The sequence below is a fragment of the Ictalurus furcatus genome, chromosome 3 (genome assembly GCF_023375685.1).
Source record: "Ictalurus furcatus strain D&B chromosome 3, Billie_1.0, whole genome shotgun sequence".
NCBI lineage: Eukaryota > Metazoa > Chordata > Actinopteri > Siluriformes > Ictaluridae > Ictalurus > Ictalurus furcatus.
The window spans coordinates 30451019-30471489 of NC_071257.1; the positions used below are offsets into that span (position 1 = coordinate 30451019).

Genomic DNA, 20471 nt, shown 5'->3' on the forward strand with positions numbered 1-20471 from the left:
ACCGGTGCGTGCGTTCTCACCAGCCGGCGGTCTCGTCCGCGCTCGGACCTTCGGAGAGAGAAGGGGAGAGAGAGAGAGAGAGAGAGAGAGAGAGAGAGAGAGAGAGAGAGAGAGAGATTAGCGGTCGGAGTGAGTCAATCTTGCCGTCGTGCTCAATGTTAGCGCGCCTGTATGCCGCTGAAGAGCTCGCATGGAGTCTGTCTCTCCGCCGTCGTTTCCTTCTCTCTCGTACGGCCGGAAGCGCGTCCTTTTATCCTCCTCCTTCGTCGCCTGAGTGGTGGAATCTTCCCGACGAATTCCCCAATCGCCGGCTGGTGTAGCGTCAACGGTCCCGCCCCACCGTGACGGTCCTTCCGGCTGATGGCGTGTTTGGCCCGAGGCTGTCCGCTTCGTGCCGGTGCAGCAGTTGGGGAAGGAGCCACTTTCTTCTCCTGCGCGCCGGCTGTCGGTCCGTCGCGACAATATATATATATATATATATATATATATATATATATATATATATATATATATACACACACACATACATAATATATGTATGTATGTATGTATGTATGTATATATATATATATATATATATATATATATATATATATATAAGGGATGTCATGATACCAAAAATCTAGTAGTCAGTACCGATACCACCAAAAATACTCCATACCAAAGTCGATACCATGGTGTGGTTTAAAAAAAAAATTTAAATAAAGATTAAAAATTAAATTAAAAACTCCTGGAGGACATCATCCTCTGGCTAATACTGGCAAAATAAGAGCGAGAGAGAGAGGGATATTTTAGTTATCAAACACTGTCTGACAATGACTAATAAAACAGTGCTATGTGCTAATAAAAAGTGCTAAGGTGCACTCCTAAACGCGTGCACACACACACAAACACACACCCCTTATAATCTGAATGCAAGCATTAGTTTAAATTCACTGATATGGAGGCAGGCCAAAAAGATTTATTAAAAGCATGAACATTTGAATAATTATTAGTGACATTAGGCTACATTCAGCTGACAGGACACGGGCTGAATGGCGACGCATGGTGGTCCATTAGGAGGTAGTTTATAACACTGCAATTCGTTAGCGTCGTTAACAAATAACTGGCTATCGCTAACAATACATGGAGCATAACGTTAGCTGGTTTCACAGCCACAATGTCAGCTGCACCAAACAAACATAATATAGGGACCGTCTTTCAGGTGCTTCGTCAAATTCCAGGTGTTTCCTCACTTTGTTTGAAATGAACGATAGCATCGGTTACACACCGGCAACCGGCCGATGCTCCTCTCAACGAGCGTTCCTCTCTCTGCCTCTTAACGAGTCAGGGCAGAGCTAAACTTCTGTAGTTTTTCCCATGTGCTTGTTAGCGTTTTTCTTCTTCTTTACCACTTGTGGATCGACTAAAACACTTGCACGTATTTGCTGCCCCCTTCAGTTCTGGAAGAATAGCAACCACGGTAACTTCATTAATAATGGTACCTATGCTACTGCAGAAAAACAAGTACCATCACGTTTTAAGAATGTTGGTACCGAAGTATTGGTTTTCGTGACACCTCTTTATATATATATATATATATATATATATATATATATATATATATATATATATATATATATATGTGTGTGTGTGTGTATAAAATCATTGGCTTGGACATCTTTGCATCATAAGAGGAAATTGCATATATATATGTTCATTGCTAAGGCACTTCTAGTAGGGCTGCACGATTATGGCCAAAATGATAATCCCGATTATTTTGATCAGTATTGAGATCTTGATTAATTGTCATGATTATTCATTTATTTTAGGGACAACATATTTTTATTGTACTTTCACATTTAAATAAACAGACCGCTGCTTTCACCTCCATGTTGTGCTACATTCCTGCTAATGTACAAATCTTTGCATCAAATTAGACTGATCCTTAAAGTGCATCATCTCATAGAAGCTAAATGTAAATAAAATTGTACCCAAAATATAGGATGAGTAAAAATAAAAATGCCGTCAACCAAATGAAATATGCATCAAATATAACAATACGCAACCAAATGAAAACAATTCAGGCGTATACAGAAAAGGCAATAACAGTGTTTACAAGAGGAGAGACACAAGACAATTTCTTTTAATTACAAAAATTTAGGAGCACAGTTGAAGTTGAGGGTTTTTTAAAAATGTATTAATATTATTTTTTTTTTTAGAGATGGTACCATTAATGTGCCACAATATAACACACAAGTAGGCATGAGAAAACTTGAGCTGGTCAATTATGACAGAATTTAGGAACATAGTGTGAGCCATGACACATTAATTTACCTTCTGATAAACTAAATGTAACTGTCATGGTTCTGGGCTGGAGCCAATTCTCGAACCTCTCTGTGTATATTGTGTATATATCGGAATAATCTCATATAGGATGTGATTTGGTGAGTTCGGTTACCAGTCAGATGCAAAGCGTTTTAGTTTAATGGTGTTCATTAGGGATGCACCGATCAGGATTTTTACGACCAAAACCGATCCAGATAACGATCTTTTTTTGTTTAAGCTTTAATCAGTAGGTCTGTCATAAACAGTTAAATGTAAGATCTCTGCTCATGGTCACTGTTAATTGAATTAAAATAATAGCAATGAGAAATACTGTTGGTTAATTGATAAATAAACAAGCATAAAATATTTATTTTTGAATATCTTAAACAATAGTCCTAATTAAAAGTAGACTAACACAGGCATGATCTATATTAGGAAAAAGGCTAATAGCCTTCTAAGGAAGTAGCGAACTAAGCTTAATGTCAGATTGATATTATATGCAACCCATAGTAATTAAATATTATTTCATTTCTCATTTTATTTATATTTTATGGTTATTATAATATCTATTTTTTAAATATTAAATTATTTATTTACAACTAAGCACATTTTCTGTCTTTACATTTACATTAATTTTCTGTTTGTTTGTTTATCATTTGTTCCTTTTAGATCGGTTCCCCAGTAGTGTTGCCATGTCTGCTGATAATATTGTTTTTTGGGGGATAAAACCAAAACATGGAAACTTTTCTAGTGATATCTGGCAACCCTAAGTTTAAATGAAGTGAATATGCTATGTATTTGAGTTAGTGAAGAGCGTGAAGGAGAACAGCAGCGCACTCCTTCTGAACAGTTGCTAATCTTGATTATGATTGGTGAGGAATTATTTAATAAAGAAGTTTGAATTAAACCCACCTTGTGTAGCGTTAGCATTATTATAAATTTACTCCGCCTGACACCGCTGTGTCTACACGAGCAGGTGAAAGTTCGGGTAATTTTGCGGGATCAATAAAAGATGGCGGTTGTGAGATCGGGAAGTTGAGAGAAGCAGATGATGTACAGACTTACGTGTCATCATAATGGCTTCTCTGCAGTATTTACACACTTGTTCAGTTGACTGAGGAGATGAAAAGCAGTGGGAAAGTAACTGTTGCTCGGTGTAGCATTTTGGACTTCCTGTAGTTTTTATTCCGATTGTATTATACAATGCCGAACAGGTCACTCGCACCGGTGCGAATAAATATTTATTCACAGTCTGTTCAGTCGCAAATGTGAGTGAAATGGTTGCACTGTAGAGCCCTGAGTTTATCTGTGATGAAGCGTGATGACATTTAACGTCCCTGACAACCTCTGTAGTGCCATTTAGCATCATGCTAGTGTCATGATTTCCCCTCACGCAAGCGCTGGAGCTCGCAGTGAAACTGGCAGCTCGAGCGCTAAAATGCTAATCCCTTTTCGGGGTTTTGGCATTACAAAATGACATCATCCCTGTGCCACACTATGTGATTGGCTGTAAGTTTAGGAAGCACTTGATTTGATCTGCAGTGGAGTTTTCTATGAGTGGAGGACGAACTTTAAACGTCAATATTGCAGTCGATCATGCTCATTTAATCGTGGGCAGTCAAAATCGTAATCGCGATCGATATCTGATTAATTGTGCAGCCCTAGGCTGTAGTCATGTGGTTGGGTCCAGGGAGCTGAGGGGCTGTAGTCATGTGGTTGGCTCCAGGGAGCTGAGGGGCTGTAGTCATGTGGTTGGCTCCAGGGAGCTGAGGGGCTGTAGTCATGTGGTTGGCTCCAGAGAGTCGAGGAGCTGTAGTCATGTGGTTGGTTTCAGAGAGCCCAGATTAATTTAGATATTTTTGTTTAGAATTTTTGCAACTTATATCCAAATGTTCTTATGTGCACATTCATAAAAATTTTTGCATTTTCACTCCTTCATATTATATGTTTCTCTCTCAGGATGAAAGGATGGGAAGCGATTAGGAGGCTCACAGGGAGCAGATGGAGCGGCTGGTGCGAGAGGAGCTTGAACGTTGGGAGTCGGATGACGCCATCTCTCAGGTCAGCCATCAGCAGGCTACTCCTGTTGGTCCAGGAGCTCAGCCCCGCCCACGCAGCATCCCCCCCCCCCCTCCTCACTGTCCCCTGAGGACTGTTGGCTCAAATTTAGCCTATTACCCAAAAACATTTAAAATTCAACTTAGAAGCCAATACTCACATCTACCTCTGAGCCCAGTTGGAGATAGAAAAAATACACCAGCCGTGAGTGAGAAGAAGCAAGGGTCCAGCTTTATTGTTCCGTTCCACCACACGAGATCCACACCGATGAGAATTCTCAGAGGTGATCCCAATACCCTGAGCTTAAGCTCCAGTATTTATACTGTATTTACACACTAAATAACCCAGATGTTTCAAGAAGACTATGATCTCACTACCAATAGGGTTAAAAAAGAGCTCATTTACCTTACTCTTATGTTCCAGAAAAGGGCTATTTCACTTACACATAGAATTGAAACCAGGGGTTTTAATTTACACATAAAATCAGAACCCAGGCATTTCTAATAACCCAGAAAATAAAAACCCAGAGTTTTGAATTACACAGAGAATCAGAAACCAGAGTTTTCAGTTACCTAGGGCATCAGAAACTTCGTTTTTCATTTACCTAGGGAATCGAAACCAGAGAGTTTGAATAACCCGTAAAATAGAAAGTGGACAAGACTAAACAATCTAGAGTGACCTTGGTCTTACTGTTATCTCGCGGGGGGGGGGGCAGCTTGACTCAGCCACCCTTATAAATGGCTCCTCATGGTTCTTTCAAAATTAAGGCCTTCCTTGCGAGACGAGAATCTTCACCATCTGAATCATGAGTAAATTATATTTTCCTGTATTTCTAGTTTTTATTTTCAGATTTACTCTATATCTCTTATTATATATGCTGCTTGAAAAACCGGTTTACTGTACTTCCTACTTCTTAATAGCATTTTTATAAAAAGTATATATATATATATACTTTTTATTATAAGACATTACCCTTATAATATCTTAATATTCCTTTTTATTATTCTTATAAAGTTATAATAGTATGTGTGAGAGAGATGGTGTGTGTGTGTGTTATGTCTACTTGCCCGCCCTTGACTGTACGAGGGTGTGTGTGTGTGTGTGTGTGTTTTAGCCCTCCTCAGCTCAGCTCGTATACCTCTTTTTGACTTTTTTTGACTATTACTGCTCTTAAAGATCTTTAAAGTGTAATTCCAATTTGTCAATGTCCGCCTAATCCCGCTTCTATGTGTCTAGGTGCCCGTCTTTTCTTCTTCTCCCCTTTGCTGGATGCTAGGTCTCCCTTATGTTTATTTTATGACATTTTTTATCCACAACAGGACCCAGACACCGGAGGCAATGGAGGTGGACACGTGTAAGACCTCTTCTACTACCCCCATGGCCTTATTAAGTATTCCAACACTAATATATATACACTATATATATATATAAAATGGTACATTGATTATTAAGCAGGAGTATATTCTGAACATTAACTAAGGTACAGTGGCACTAACTTTAATCAGCTTTAGACCAGGCACTAAGCAAAGTAGGTCTAAGTTCATGCATAAAGGTCATTTTTGACAAAATGATGCAAGGTATTGGATTTTTTTTTTCTTTTCATGCACACACGTGTATATATATTTAAATAAGTAATTTATTTATTATTTTCATGAGGTCAATTTTAGCATGAAATTATTTAATCACACTCTTAGTTTTCTATACCAATTAAATTGGAATGAGATGGTTTTAATAACCTAAAATATTTCACATTCAAATGCATTTGAATATATATGAGACTATACGTCTATACTGCCACAGACATTTGCATCAGAAATACACTGTATATTGATATATGTTGCTTTCTTAAACATAGAAAATCACGAGCACACTATCATCAATCATAAACTTTAATGTTTGGGATTTCTTTACCTACAGCAATGCTTGCTATGTTTGTAAAATCTTGCTAGTGTTACATTTCCATTGCCACCAAGAATACAAGTGAAAATGTGCCATCCTAACTCATCTTCAGAATTTTTTTTTTAAATGTAATTCTTTAATACATAGTGTCCTTATACATGGACAGTTCACTAACCTTTACAATAAAACAGATTTTTAGTTGAAATGAAAATGCATATGACTTTTCATGCAAATCTGAGCAATTAGAATAATAATAAAAAAGATTTTTTATGGGATTATTTAAATAAAATTTAAATTTAAATTTATTTAAATATTTATGGATGAAAACAACTCCAACACATAGTTAGACCAAATGGCTTTCTATGCACTATATTTCTTCACTACATAGGGCATAACATGATGGCATTGTAGTGCATTAAAAGATCAATGGAACACCAGTTTGAAAAGCGAGTAAGTGCCTATTGGAAATAAACTATTTAAATATGCTGGTTTTTATATTTCATTACAAATTCAATACATCGGCTAATTACAAAAATATATGAAAATTAAATATCATAAATGTAACCCCCCCCCCCCCAAAAAAAAAAAAAACCCTTTTCCTATAAAAAGTTCATTTAGAACACATGATGATAGTCATACTTTAAGGTTTTTTTTTTTTTTTTTTTATTTAAATCTAACTAAAATCAATCTGCATTCAAACAGTCCAAGAAAAAGATGAAGGATTTTATACACAAACACACACACACATTTGTTATTTCTGCATTTAGTTACTAATTTAAATGAATGCATCATACAATGAATGTCCCTCGTTTTCAATTCCAGTAATCTGAATTAATTTATATAGGGACTCATAAAGGTGACAAAGTACTTTGTATTTCTATTTAAAGCACAATGATTTTCTCAGTACAAAGCTTTTCTTAATTCGACCATGTCAGTTAGATAGACTTTTCTCACACATTTGTAGCTGCTTTCAGTTAATATACTTGCACGGGCAGCATGCTTTGTCATGTAAACCTATACCAGGTGATGTATTCCTTATTAATGTCTTTTTTTTTTCTTCAATTTTATGCCTAATGTAACTTGAAACAAACTTCGATTCGGAGTGCATCTGCTTTCATGGGAAGTTTATCGTGTGTTATTTGACTCGTATAGCTGAAGTTGCAAAGTTTTTCGCTGATATTAGTTTTGCCTCACCAGAAATTCAGAAATTCATTGTCAGTACTTTTATAATACTGAACTCCTATGTTACAATTTCTGTACCAATTTCATTATCTTTACCAAGATTTTAAAATATTTTTTTTGTGTGTGTGTCGGTAATTTTGTTCAAACTGTAATCTCAAGATGCATATTTTTTGACACACCTCTTCTCCACACTGCTTTTGGATACTGCATTTATTTTGTTTTTTGTATTTTATATTCCTTTATTAAGGCTGATTTTCAGTATGATTCAGTATGGAGCTATATTTTTCTATTTGCCAACGTATATGTATAATGTGTGCTCTTATTCCAGTGAGAGCAGAACTTCTATCAGCAAACAGCTCTGGAGATTTGGCTCTGTATTTCTGAATGTTTTTAATCAGTATTACTGTTTTAATATCTGCATTGTTTTGAGAATAAAATATTTGCACATAGTCACAGTGCTGGGTGTTTTTCCACAGGGATAGAAAACCATGAACCATGACACTGGATAGTGAGAGAGTAAGATAGAAGTCTACAGTATCCAGGTGAGATTATGAATCAGGAAGGTGAGTTAGAAGAACGGGGGAGGCAGACACCAATCCAAGAATAACATTGGTAAAAATAAATGAAATAAAAAAAGCTGTGTCAACTGAACAGAACCAGCGGCTGGATAGAAAATGGGAGCCAATCTCAGTTACATGGAGAGACAGACAGTGCTGCAGATAAACAGTTACTAGTCATCTTTTCTATAGTTAAAACAAAAACAGCAAAGAATGCAGCAAATCAAACCACACTTCAATTAACAGCCACACATGCCTACAAATGACATTTCCAACTTCAGTGCTATTTTCAGTGCTCAGCAGTTAAGATGTTGGACTTCTGATCAGAAGGTCATGAGTTCAAATCCCAGGACCACCAAACTTTCACTGCTGAACCCCTGAGCAATGCCCTTAACCCTCAATGGCTCAGTTGTATAAACGAGATAAATGTAAGTCGCTCTGGATAAGGGCGTCTGCCATGTGTCATCAATGTAAATGTTACACAATCTTAATACTATAACTTAAAATGCACTTAGCTCAGCTCAAATATTTGATTCTGGAACTGAGAGCGTGCAGCATGGAAGCTCATGTCCATTATCCAAGCCCTGCTTACAGTACATCTCAATGACTGGCCTTCTGTGGATGGAGAATATGATGTCTACAGCAGTGACTGGGAGGTGCAGTCAAGTGCACACCTCTACATTTCATACAAAGTGATATGAAACGGTTGCACTAAAAAGAACATAAAAAAAAAACTAAGTTGTACAGTTTGTAGTTGAATGTGGAATTGGATTCATCAAGACTGAAATATATAAAGACGGAGCACCATAACACCACGGCTTCCATCTCAGTGTACATTTAGCCTGCTTTCTTTACCGTCAGCCTTACTGGTTTTTCCCACCACCCAAACTAGTGGACATCTTCACAACGGTGACTAGTCTATGATATTCCTATTACACACACACACAACAGTGCAGGCAGTCAAATAAGTCAATGGACGAGCTAGGAATAGAGGGCCAAGTCATAAATGATACCCATGATCAACAAGGGTCAACGATCACCTCAGCAGATTTGATTGGTGTACCTTAGGCACAGTGAGGAGCAGGTTTAGGCAGCTATTATTGCTGGATTTTGTGTGAAAATGTGTGTCTGTGTTAGGCTGAGATGATTTCCAGTGTGACTGATGTGTAGTGAGGAATTAGGCCACATTAAAACAGATTAGTCTGCTTTGAAGTGCAGGATTAAATAGGTTAGGTCTGGACTGTGCTCTCACGTTTACAAATCCCACGTGAAGTATTTGTGTCCTGCGAGTATCGTGTTTTGTTGAAACTGTCAATGTAAGATCTGTGCAGAACGTCAAATAATTAAGCTGTGTGATGTATAAGGGCGGCTCACTGGCACTGCTCCAGGTTCGAACCTGAGTTTGAGCAGAGTTTAATAACAATAATTAGTTTTGTTCAGCTATTTACATGAGTTTTACGTTAATGAAAGCATTAAAGATTGTATCGATGTAACTCAAACTACAGTAATAGTTAATAATAATGTTCTGTTTAAATCTAGAAGATGTCAAATTAAAGGGAGATGCAGCAGGGATTGTTATTAGTGACTGGAATTCAGAGAAATTGATCAAAATTGATTTAACACTGTTAAAAGTAGACCTGTTCAGTATGAAGTAACACTCCTTTCAAAACATAGAGGAACACAAAATCAGGAATAAAACAAGTCTGAGGTTCAACCAAACATTGTGTGTGCAACTTGAGCGATGCTTCATTTAATGTACAGTATCTCATAAAAGTGAGTACACCCCTAACATTTTTGTAAATATTTGATTATATCTTTTCATGTGACAACACTGAAGAAATGACACTTTGCTACAATGTAAAGCAGTGAATGTACAGCTTGTATAACACTGTAAATTTGCTATCTTGCCACTAGAGTCCTCTTCCACTCCTCCATGACGACATCACGGAGCTGGTGGATGTTAGAGACCTTGTGCTCCTCCACCTTCCGTTTGAGGATGCCCCACAGATACTCAATAGGGTTTAGGTCTGGAGACATGCTTGGCCAGTCCATCACCTTCACCCTCAGCTTCTTTAGCAAGGCAGTGGTCGTCTTGGAGGTGCGTTTGGGGTCGTTATCATGCTGGAATACTGCATACTGATCATGCTGTGCTTCAGTATGTCATAGTACATGTTGGCATTCAAGGTTCTCTCAATGAACTGTAGCTCCCCAGTGCCAGCAGCACTCATGCAGCCCCAGACCATGACACTCCCACCACCATGCTTGACTGTAGGCAAGACACACTTGTCTTTGTACTCCTCACCTGGTTGCCACCACACACGCTTGACACCATCTGAACCAAATAAGTTTATCTTGGTCTCATCAGACCACAGGACATGGTTCCAGTAATCCATGGGATTAGCAAACTGTTTATGGGCTTTTTTGTGCATCATCTTTAGAAGAGGCTTCCTTCTGGGACGACAGCCATGCAGACCAATTTGATGCAGTGTGTGGCATATGGTCTGAGCACTGACAGGCTGACCCCCCACCCCTTCAACCTCTGTAGCAATGCTTGCAGCACTCATATGTCTATTTCCCAAAGACAACCTCTGGATATGACACTGAGCATGTGCACTCAACTTCTTTGGTCGACCATGGCGAAGCCTGTTCTGAGTGGAACCTGTCCTGTTAAACCGCTGTATGGTCTTGGCCACCGTGCTGCAGGTCATCAGGCCATCTTTATGTAGAGCAACAATTCTTTTTTTCAGATCCTCAGAGAGTTCTTTGCCATGAGGTGCCATGTTGAACTTCCAGTGACCAGTATGAGGGAGTGTGAGAGCGATGACACCAAATTTAACACACCTGTTCCCCATTCACACCTGAGACCTTGTAACACTAACAACTCACATGACACCGGGAAGGGAAAATGGCTTATTGGGCCCAATTTGGACATTTTCACTTAGGGATATACTCACTTTTGTTGCCAGCGGTTTAGACATTAATGGCTGTGTGTTGAGTTATTTTGAGGGGACAGCAAATTTACACTGTTACACAAGCTGTACACTCACTACTTTACATTGTAGCAAAGTGTCATTTCTTCAGTGTTGTCACATGAAAAAGTTATAATCAAATATTTACAAAAATGTGAGGGGTGTACTCACTTTTGTGAGATACTGTATGTGTTTAAAATAGAATTGTGAACATGAATTACAACATTAAAAAAATAGAAGCTACATAGTATAAAACCTGAATCATTTTCACTATTTACGATTATGCTAATTGGACTAAAATAATAATAAAAAAAAACATTATTAAGAATCTACACAGAAAAAGCACAACTCTAAGTACTTTGTTTCATAACTTCGAAATAAATACTGAGAATTTAGCTGCTAACTGTGTAGGCAACTGGCCACATGATATTATTTACGTGTCGTTACGTCATTTAGAATAAATATCCTTCATCATTACAATCAACTTGTGGCAATTTGACCAAATGCAGAACCTTTCAAGCTGTAGGCCTCAGCATGGGAACTCTAAGTGTTGTTGTTATTCCTGAAATCTTCAAAAATCCTGCCGAAAAGAAAAGAACGTAGCGAATCTGCAGGAAAGACAAGTCAACAGAACAGGCGTCTCAGCACTCAGGAGAACTTGCACATGAACCTGAGCTTGATATAGGCGATGATGAGGAATATGATGGTCATAATTATCAGGACTATGTGGTTCTGCCATAATCCCCATGTAGAGTAGTCGATTCCTTGGGCCTGGAGATGTTGCTCACCTGTGCAGCTGAGAGGAAAAAATATATATATATTTTTTTCCCATGTTCATAATTTTGCTTACATTTTCAAGAAGGATTACATTAAAAAAGTACAGTTGCGGTCAAAAGTTTAGACACACTCATTCTGTATTTTTTATCCCCCCCCCCCAAAAAAAAATCCAAAATAAATCAAAATAATTTAGTATTTTAGCATCTTCAAAGTAGATGCCCTTTTTGCTTAGAATTTCCAGAAATCTATTTTTAGCATTTTCTCGACCGATTTCTTGAGGAATTTCCCTGAGATGCTTTTTAAACAGTATTAAAGGAGTTCCCACCTACGCTGGACTTTTATTGGCTGCTTTTCGGAATATTTCTCTCCGAGTCGTCCGTTTTAAAAAAAAAATTTTGCAAATAAAATGTTAGTTTTCTAACGAAAGAAATGAATACGTCGGAAGGATTATATTTTTGTCTACAACACCGATTTCACACATTTAATCGTACACCTTCAGATCAAAAGGATTTTATGATCACGAGAAACATTTCCATCGAGTGTCTACAATATTTTGACCGGTAGTGTATATAACATGGAAGCAGTATAAATGTCCAATTATTTGATTAGGGGGAAAGTAGTTTTAACATTATTACAGTATATTACATTCGTGTCACGCTGAAAAACAAAACCTTATGTCACATTATGTCTCGCATTAAGTGAAATACAATCAGAAGAGGGTTGCTTTTTTTTTTTTAAGAAATAAACACGGAATCTGAGTCAGAAGTGACTGTAATTCCCAGTTGCATTGCGTTTCAGTTTAATCAGCATGACGGAGTTGTGCTGCCCTGAAATGCAATCACTGTCCAGTCACAGCCATAGTCACAGTCATAAGCCATACATGAGGGGGTGGCTGTAATCAGAGAAGGGGAAACGTGTGTATTCCCATGACTTATTACTAAAGGTATTAATAAGATTAAAAATACTTTTATCCTGGGATCTAGGAGTGCCAGTGTTGTGTTCTGCTTGGACATGATCACAATATTACATTCATCTGGGTGCACAAACTATTGACGCTGTAAAATAAGGCAGTGCTACTGGTGGATGTGAATGAATTTTTGTTTGTCTGGACATGTCGAAGCTGACAAATCTCAGCCAGTGGGTGGTGCAACATTCATATTTCAAAGGCTATTACAGCACTCAGTCACATGGAAACTGGCTTTAAGTACTGAGTAAGTGTGTGTGTGTGTGTGTGTGTGTGTGTGTGTGTGTGTAGTTTACATACATGATTCCCTGAGTGGTGTTTGATATTAGTTCATCAGAGAGATTCCCACAGAATTTCAGTCCCACAAACTCGACGATCTCCAAAGCCTGTTGAGACACACCACAATCATCATGCTGCACGTCTTAATGCAAAGGTCCAACATTTCTGTCTTTGAACATATATTTTGAAAGAACATTCTGGCAAATGACGATTAGAAAATAAAGACTGAAGTATGTTAGGTATGCTAGTAGATGTTTTTAAACTACGCATTTGTCATCATAAGTGTAGCTTCACTAGAGAGTCTGGTACATTTCGTCAATAAACGTGTCCATAAAACGCCTACTTTCACAGGAAGAGGCAATCTGACTGACATAGTTGATGACTACCCACAGACTTTTGCTTGTACCTGTACGCGTTTCATTCTCGCTGTCCCATCTATTAAAGTCTAGATTTGGTAGGAATTTAGATCGACCTGAAGCTGTCTAATGACAAATATGTGATTATAGACAAATGTAGTGTTTGAAATTGTTTGAGTAGGAAATAGGGGTTTTATTGTGAAATGGAAGTGCATATCCTGTACATGCAAGTGAGAACAGCCAATCAGATTGCAGCCTGCAAGATCCTGAAGCGTGTGGCCAGAAAAGTGTACAATAGATATAATTTACTTTGAACCCCAGGGGGCGGAGCATATGAAGCTGACACTAGCACCAGTGTGACGCAGTGAAGGTAAATATGTAGCATTGATTTCTGCTGTATATAAATGTTCTCTGTATGTTAGGTTGTGAGCGATTGTTACCGTGAGTCCATAATGCGGGATGCTCAAGTACTTAAGCCAGGCGAGCCAGGCCATGATGCTTTCCAGATTCACCAGCAGACCTGAGAAGATCTACAAATAACCAATTTCTTACAGTTAGACAACTGCTCTATGCAAAAAGCTCTTACTGAAGGAAGAGCCAAATAAAAGATGTAACAAACATGCCAACTATCCATCCATCCATTTTCTATACTGCTTATCCTACACAGGGTCGCGGGGAGCCTGGAGCCTATCCCAGGGGACTCGGGGAACAAGGCAGGGGGGGACACCCAGTGCAGGGCACAATCGCACACACATTCACAGACTGCGGACAATTTAGAGATGCCAATCAGCCTACAACGCATATCTTTGGACTGGGGAAGGAAACCGGAGTACCTGGAGGAAACCCCCGAAGCACAGGGAGAACACGCAAGCTCTGCATGCACAGGGCAGAGGCAGGAATCGAAGCCCAACCCTGGAGCTGCGAAGCAAACGTGCTAACCACTAAGCCACCTTGCCCCCCCGTGCCAACTAAAGGGATAAAATAAAGTGCTTATGCAAGTGAGTAAAAAAAGTTTGATTATTCTGGCTCAGTAATATGTTTTGTGCATAAACAGTTTCATAAGTCTATATTAAAATTAAATATCTGGCACACACCTTTACACTTTGTAAACCTTCTTAAACTACACCAACTTACCATCATACAGACAAAGGCCAGGTTCTGAAGCATGTTTGCGATGGCCACATCAGACTGATGAACAGCGACGGCTATGGTCATAGCTGTGGCTGTGTACACCACTAGAATCACTGTGAACAGGAATATGAGGAATGCTGCTGGTGTGAGCTTGAATCCTACACACACACACACACACACACACACACACACACACACACACACACACACACACACAATGCCGCTGTGAGAAGACATTCAATAATATGGGTTCTGCATTTAAAAAGCGACCAACATCAAAATCTAACGCTATTATGTACCAGCTCTATTTCTCACCAATCATAAAGTAGATGATACAGGTTAAGACTATAGAAGGAATCGTGCGCAGAGTGATTATGTCAGACAGGATCTTAGACAGGAAGTATACAGACACGCTGTAGTAGCCGCTGGTGTATTCATGTCTGAAGGAAGGAATGGAAGAATGGCACGATTGTATCTCAATTAGATAAATGATAGCTGAAAGATGCAAACACAGTTACAGAAATGCACCCGAAAGTATGGTGAGCATCGCACGTACATGAAGAGCTTCCTCTCAGTGATGAAAAGCTCAGCAGCTGACAGTGTACTGAAACACTGATTTGTCACGATAAAGAACAGAGCCCCGAACCTGTAAAGCAAAACCTCACATAATTACACAGATATGTTTATCTTATTACTGGTATGTAATGCATGTAGACTCGCTGAGCACTTTATTAGGAACACCTGTTCACCTAGTCATTCATGCAATTATCTAATCAGCCAATCATGTGGCAGCAGTTCAGTGCATCAAATCATGCAGATACGGGCCAACACGATTGTTTGTGCCAGACAGGCTGGTTTGAGTATTTATATAACTGCTGATCTCTAGAGTCTCTAGAGTTTACTCAGAATGGTGCAATAAAGAAAAAACAGAAAGGACGGAAACACCTTGTTGATGAGAGAGGGTCAACGGAGAATGGCCAGACTGGTTTGAGCTGACAGAAAGGCTACAGTAATTCAGATAACTACTCTGTACAGTTGTGGTGAGCAGAAAAGCATCTCAGAATGCACAACACAAAAACTTGAGGCGGATGGTCTACAACAGCAGAAGACCACGTCTAGTTACACTGTCAACCAAGAACAGAAAACTGAGGTTGCACTGGGTACAGGCTCACCAAACCTGGACAGTAGCCTGGTCTGATGAGTCTTGATTTCTTCTGAGGAACACAGATGATAGGGTCAGGATATAGTGCCATTAGCATGAATCCCTGGACCCAACATGCCATGTGTCAACAGTCCAGACTGGTGGATGTGGTGTAATGGTGTGGGGAATGTTTTCTTGGCACACTTTGTGCCCGTTAATACCAAGCAATCAATCATCGCTTGAATGCTACAGCCTATTTGAGTATTGTTGCCGACCATGTGCACCCCATTCATGGCCACAATTTACCCATCTTCTAATTGCTACTTCCAGCATGATAGTGCCGCGTATCATACAACAAAAGTCTCAAAGTGGTTTCATGAACATGACAATGAGTTCAGTGTTCTTCAGAGGTCTCCCCATTCACCAGATCTGAAGCCAATACAACACTTTTGGGAATGTGGTAGAACGGGAGAGTCACAGCATGAAAATGCACCTGAAAAATCTGCAGAAATTGTGTGATGCAATCATCTCAACATCTCAACAAGGAATGTTTCCAACATCTTGTGGAATCCATGCCATGAAGAATTGAGGCTGTTTTGAGAGCAAAATGGAGGCCCTACCTACTATCAGTATAGTGTTCCTAATAAAGTGCTCAGCAAGTGTATGTCGGTCATGTAGTTATTTCAAACACAGTACATGAAATATATGTGAACCATAAAGGGCTGGAGTCTCCATAAGTTACATCAGCATCATCAATGATAAAGACCTAGATAAGGTGCTAGAACTTCACGTGGGTCTCTTTTAGCTTATCTTGTGTATAATTTAAAGTTACAGTACCTGGCACAGCCTAACTTGCATGCAGCTGTTCATGTACTGGTAGATCGTAATGGAGATACAAACAAAGTCTAAAATGTATGCTACATGTCTGCTAATCACTGCAGGAAGTATTGGAGGTGCAGTTCAGTCAAGTCAGGTTTTGTTATTCTGATTTAACACCTATGCCAGGAACACTCCAGCATGACACGCTAATACACAGAGAGAAAACCAAGCTCAGGATCGAACCTGGGTCCTCAGAGCTGTGAGGTGTCAATGCTATTTACCCAACATAAGGCTATTTATCACTCTCGCTCTCTCTGTCAGTTTTGTTCATGAGTATGATGAGGTAATTCCATAGCACTGGAAGCAGATAAGATTCAAGTTTCAGTGGACCAAAGCACCATTTACTTTCTTCTTTCTTTTGCTTTCTTTTTGTTCCTGTTTCTGAAGTATAGTGCCAAAGCATGCACTCAAATAAAAGCTCACGTGTGCAATCACCCCGAGTCTGCTGGATTCCTGAGTAGCAATTCCTTTGTCACTGCAACACTAGTGCCGAAAACCAAAAGCTACTCAGACCACAACAGATGCGAAATGGAGCAGAGTTTTCGCACAAATAGTGCAGTCATTGGCCCAAATGCAGGAGCAGCAACATCAGGCTCTTGTCAAACTGCAACGGAAACATCAAGACATGTTCACCCAAATAATGAACAAGCAGGTTGCAAATTAAACTGCCCTGAAATGTCTCTTCACCCTTTCCTGCAAGCCTGTCGTTAAGTTCTCAAACTCAAATGATGCATACCTGGACACATTCAAGGCCACTGTCTCGGCCTGTGGTTGGCCAAGCAGTGAAGGGGCTTCTGATTAAAGCCCTTCTGATGGGAGAAACCCAGCTGGCAGCACACAGACTGCCGCCCGAGTGCCAGCTGGATTATCTGACAGTCCAGAGAGCAGGGTTCAAATGGGTCTCTGGAGGGACACTGCCGGTGCTTTCACTCCACGACGCTGGAGGAAGGGGGTCCACTCCTTTACCTTCTCCCGAGACTGTTAGACTCAAAGCGATGGCTGAAACTGGACCCAGCCCACCACGAGAAGATCATTAAATGGGTGATGACCTTCAGAGGATCCACAGCATGAAGGATGACAATGCATGGATTATTCCTTGGTATTTGGCATTACAGCCGGTTAAGTTGGTGGCTGTGGCTCAGTTGGTAGAGCGGGTTGTCCACTTCAATCATAGGGTTGGTGGTTCGATTCCCAGCCCACATGACTACACATGCCAAAGTGTCCTTGGGCAAGACACTGAACCCCAAGTTGCTCCCGATGGCAAGTTAGTGCCTTGTATGGCAGCTCTGCTACCATTGGTGTGTGAGTGTGTGTGTGAATGAACCTTCGCCTCAGTCTGAGGTCCAGAGCGCTCTGGAGCAGGTTTTCATCAAGGATGTCTCTGTACATTGCTGCATTCGTCTTTCCCTCGATCCTGACTAGTCTCCCAGTTCCTGCCGCTGAAAAACATCCCCAAAGCATTATGCTTCCACCACCATGCTTTACTGTAGGGATGGTATTGGCCAGGTGATGACTGGTGCCTGGTTTCCTTCAGACATGACGCTTGCCATTCAGGCCAAAGAGTTCAATCTTTGTTTCATCAGACCAGAGAATTTTGTTTCTCATGGTCTGAGAGTCCTTCAGGTGGGTCCTTCAGTCCTTCAGCTGTGGCTTCCGTCTGGCCACTCTACCATACAGGCCTTATTATTGGAGTGCTGCAGAGATGGTTGTTCTTCTGGAAGGTTCTCCTCTCTCCACAGAGACACAGAGTGACCATCGGGTTTTTGGTCACATCCCTGACTAAGGCCCTTCTCCCCCGATCGCTCAATTTGGCCGGGCGGCCAGCTCTAGGAAGAGTCCTGCTGGTTCCAAACTTCTTCCATTTATGGATGATGGAGGCCACTGTGCTCATTGGGACCTTCAATGCTGCAGAAATGTTTCTGTACCCTTCCCCAGATCTGTGCCTCAATACAATCCTGTCTCAGAGGTCTACAGACAGTTCCTTGGACTTCAGGGCTTGGTTTGTGCTTTGACATGCATTGTTAACTGTGGGACCTTATATAGACAGGTGTGTGACTTTCCAAATCATGTCCAATCAACTGAATTTACCATAGGTGGACTCCAATCAAGTTGTAGAAACATCTCAAGGATGATCAGTGGAAACAGGATGCAACTGAGCTCAATTTTGAGTGTCATGGCGAAGGCTGTGAATACTTATGTACATGTTCTTTTTTTTGTTTTTTTATTTTTAATAAATTTGCAAAGATTTCAATCTTCTTTCACTTTGTCATTATGGGGTATTGTTTGTAGAATTTTGAGGAAAATAATTAATTTAATCCATTTTGGAATAAGGCTGTAACATAACAAAATGTGGAAAAAGTGCAGCGCTGTGCATACTTTCCTGATGCACTGTAGGTGTCAGCATGACCTCACTTACCTGTTCTGTATGCCACTTTGGTCGTATTTCACTCCAAAGAAAATGGCGCCAACAGTGAATGCCAAGAAGGTGGTCACTGCAAACTGTAGGGTGTGCGCAAGGGTCAATGTCAAGCTTCACTATTCAACTCACAGGAAAATCAGGCAAGTATGTAGAATAGGTTTGAGATATATATATATATATATATATATATATATATATATATATATATATATATATATATATATATATATGCACATTTTTATTCTTACAAGGTATGTTTCACAGTGTGAGAATAGTAAATCCCTGTACATTAGGACTAGTATATAAAATGACAGTGTGAGAATAAGGCTGTGAGACCTTCTGAGTTTGGAGCAGTAATCTCCTAAATAAGTATAGATGCTGACAGGTGACTTGGTGGCACAAAAGCATTTGCAGTGTGAAAGGTGAAAGGCTAAGCTAATTGAGCAAATAGGACCAAAGAGGCATTCTTCTCTGTATGTGGGAGCCACACAGTCAGGTGATAAGCGGGCCAGCTCTGTCTAGCTTTTCTCCAGCTATTCTTCCTCCCACTCTCACTCATTGTATCACTTCAGGCAAGAACGAGGCAATCCGCTTAGCTTAGCTTGCCCCTTAGCTTGGGGTATTAGCCTCAATTAGCTGGGGCTGGTTAAATGTTAATAATTCTTAAAGTGAGGTTTCAGTGGTGCATTTGGCAGCTAATGAGCGTGTAATGTCCCTGTATGGAAGAAAAGGGTATGCAGACTGAATTGGTTTAAGATGCTAGGAATGTCGCTGGTAAAAGAGAATATGTAATAAATATCTCTGATGGATAAAGTTTCCATGTTTGTAGCAAAACAGATTAATCTGTTACTTTGAATTTAAATGAGATTGCAATACCAGGAACTGAGGTCAATTTTTAAATGTGCTTATGCAACATAAGAGGCCATTCTTGTAAAGACCTGATCAGGATGTTTATGAACTGATTTATTTTGTTAAACTTCTTAATAAAAGTGCAAAAAAAATCTATCATACATAATAACTTAAAAAGCATAAAGAATCCGTACTGAGACTATTCATGCAGCAATATATTGGCAATATACTAGAGTCCTATTAGATTTCAGTGCTTAAAATCTTCTCATTCATATATCATTTTATTTGGATTTTTTTTTTTTTTTTTTTTTTTTAATTTTGTGCTACATGAATTATATTCCACAGCAAAGAGAGAAAAAAAGAGAACATTATGTCCTTCTTCAGTCCTTCTTCTATGCTTGATTTTTTTCTCAGACCTAAAGGCTAGTGCTTGTGCTTAAAAGTGGTGGTCTAGATGCTTTTGAAAATCTCACCACATTGACTTGACACACATGGGTTTTCTGAATGGGGAGCCCAGAAAATCAACTTAAGCATGTATATGTATGTACCCAGTACCCAGACTACATTTCTGTAAATGTAAATATTGATGTAGCTTTTGGACTTAATTTAAAAACTCTACATATGGCCCCTAGTGTGCAACATCATAAACCTACTTTTAGCAATTAGCCACATCATGAATGCCCAAACCTGTGCAATGGAAGACT

At 39.6% G+C, this 20471-nt stretch overlaps 1 protein-coding gene across 1 annotated transcript in view; it reads right to left on the reverse strand.

Moving 5' to 3' along the window:
* Window positions 1-13394: 13394 nt before the first annotated feature.
* LOC128606035 (broad substrate specificity ATP-binding cassette transporter ABCG2-like) overlaps window positions 13395-20471 on the reverse strand; it is a 74129-nt gene continuing 67052 nt past the window's right edge. The window contains exon 16 of the mRNA XM_053621997.1: window positions 13395-13878. Coding sequence (XP_053477972.1) covers window positions 13654-13878 — 225 coding nt within the window. The 3' untranslated portion in view covers window positions 13395-13653. The remainder of the gene's footprint in view (window positions 13879-20471) is intronic.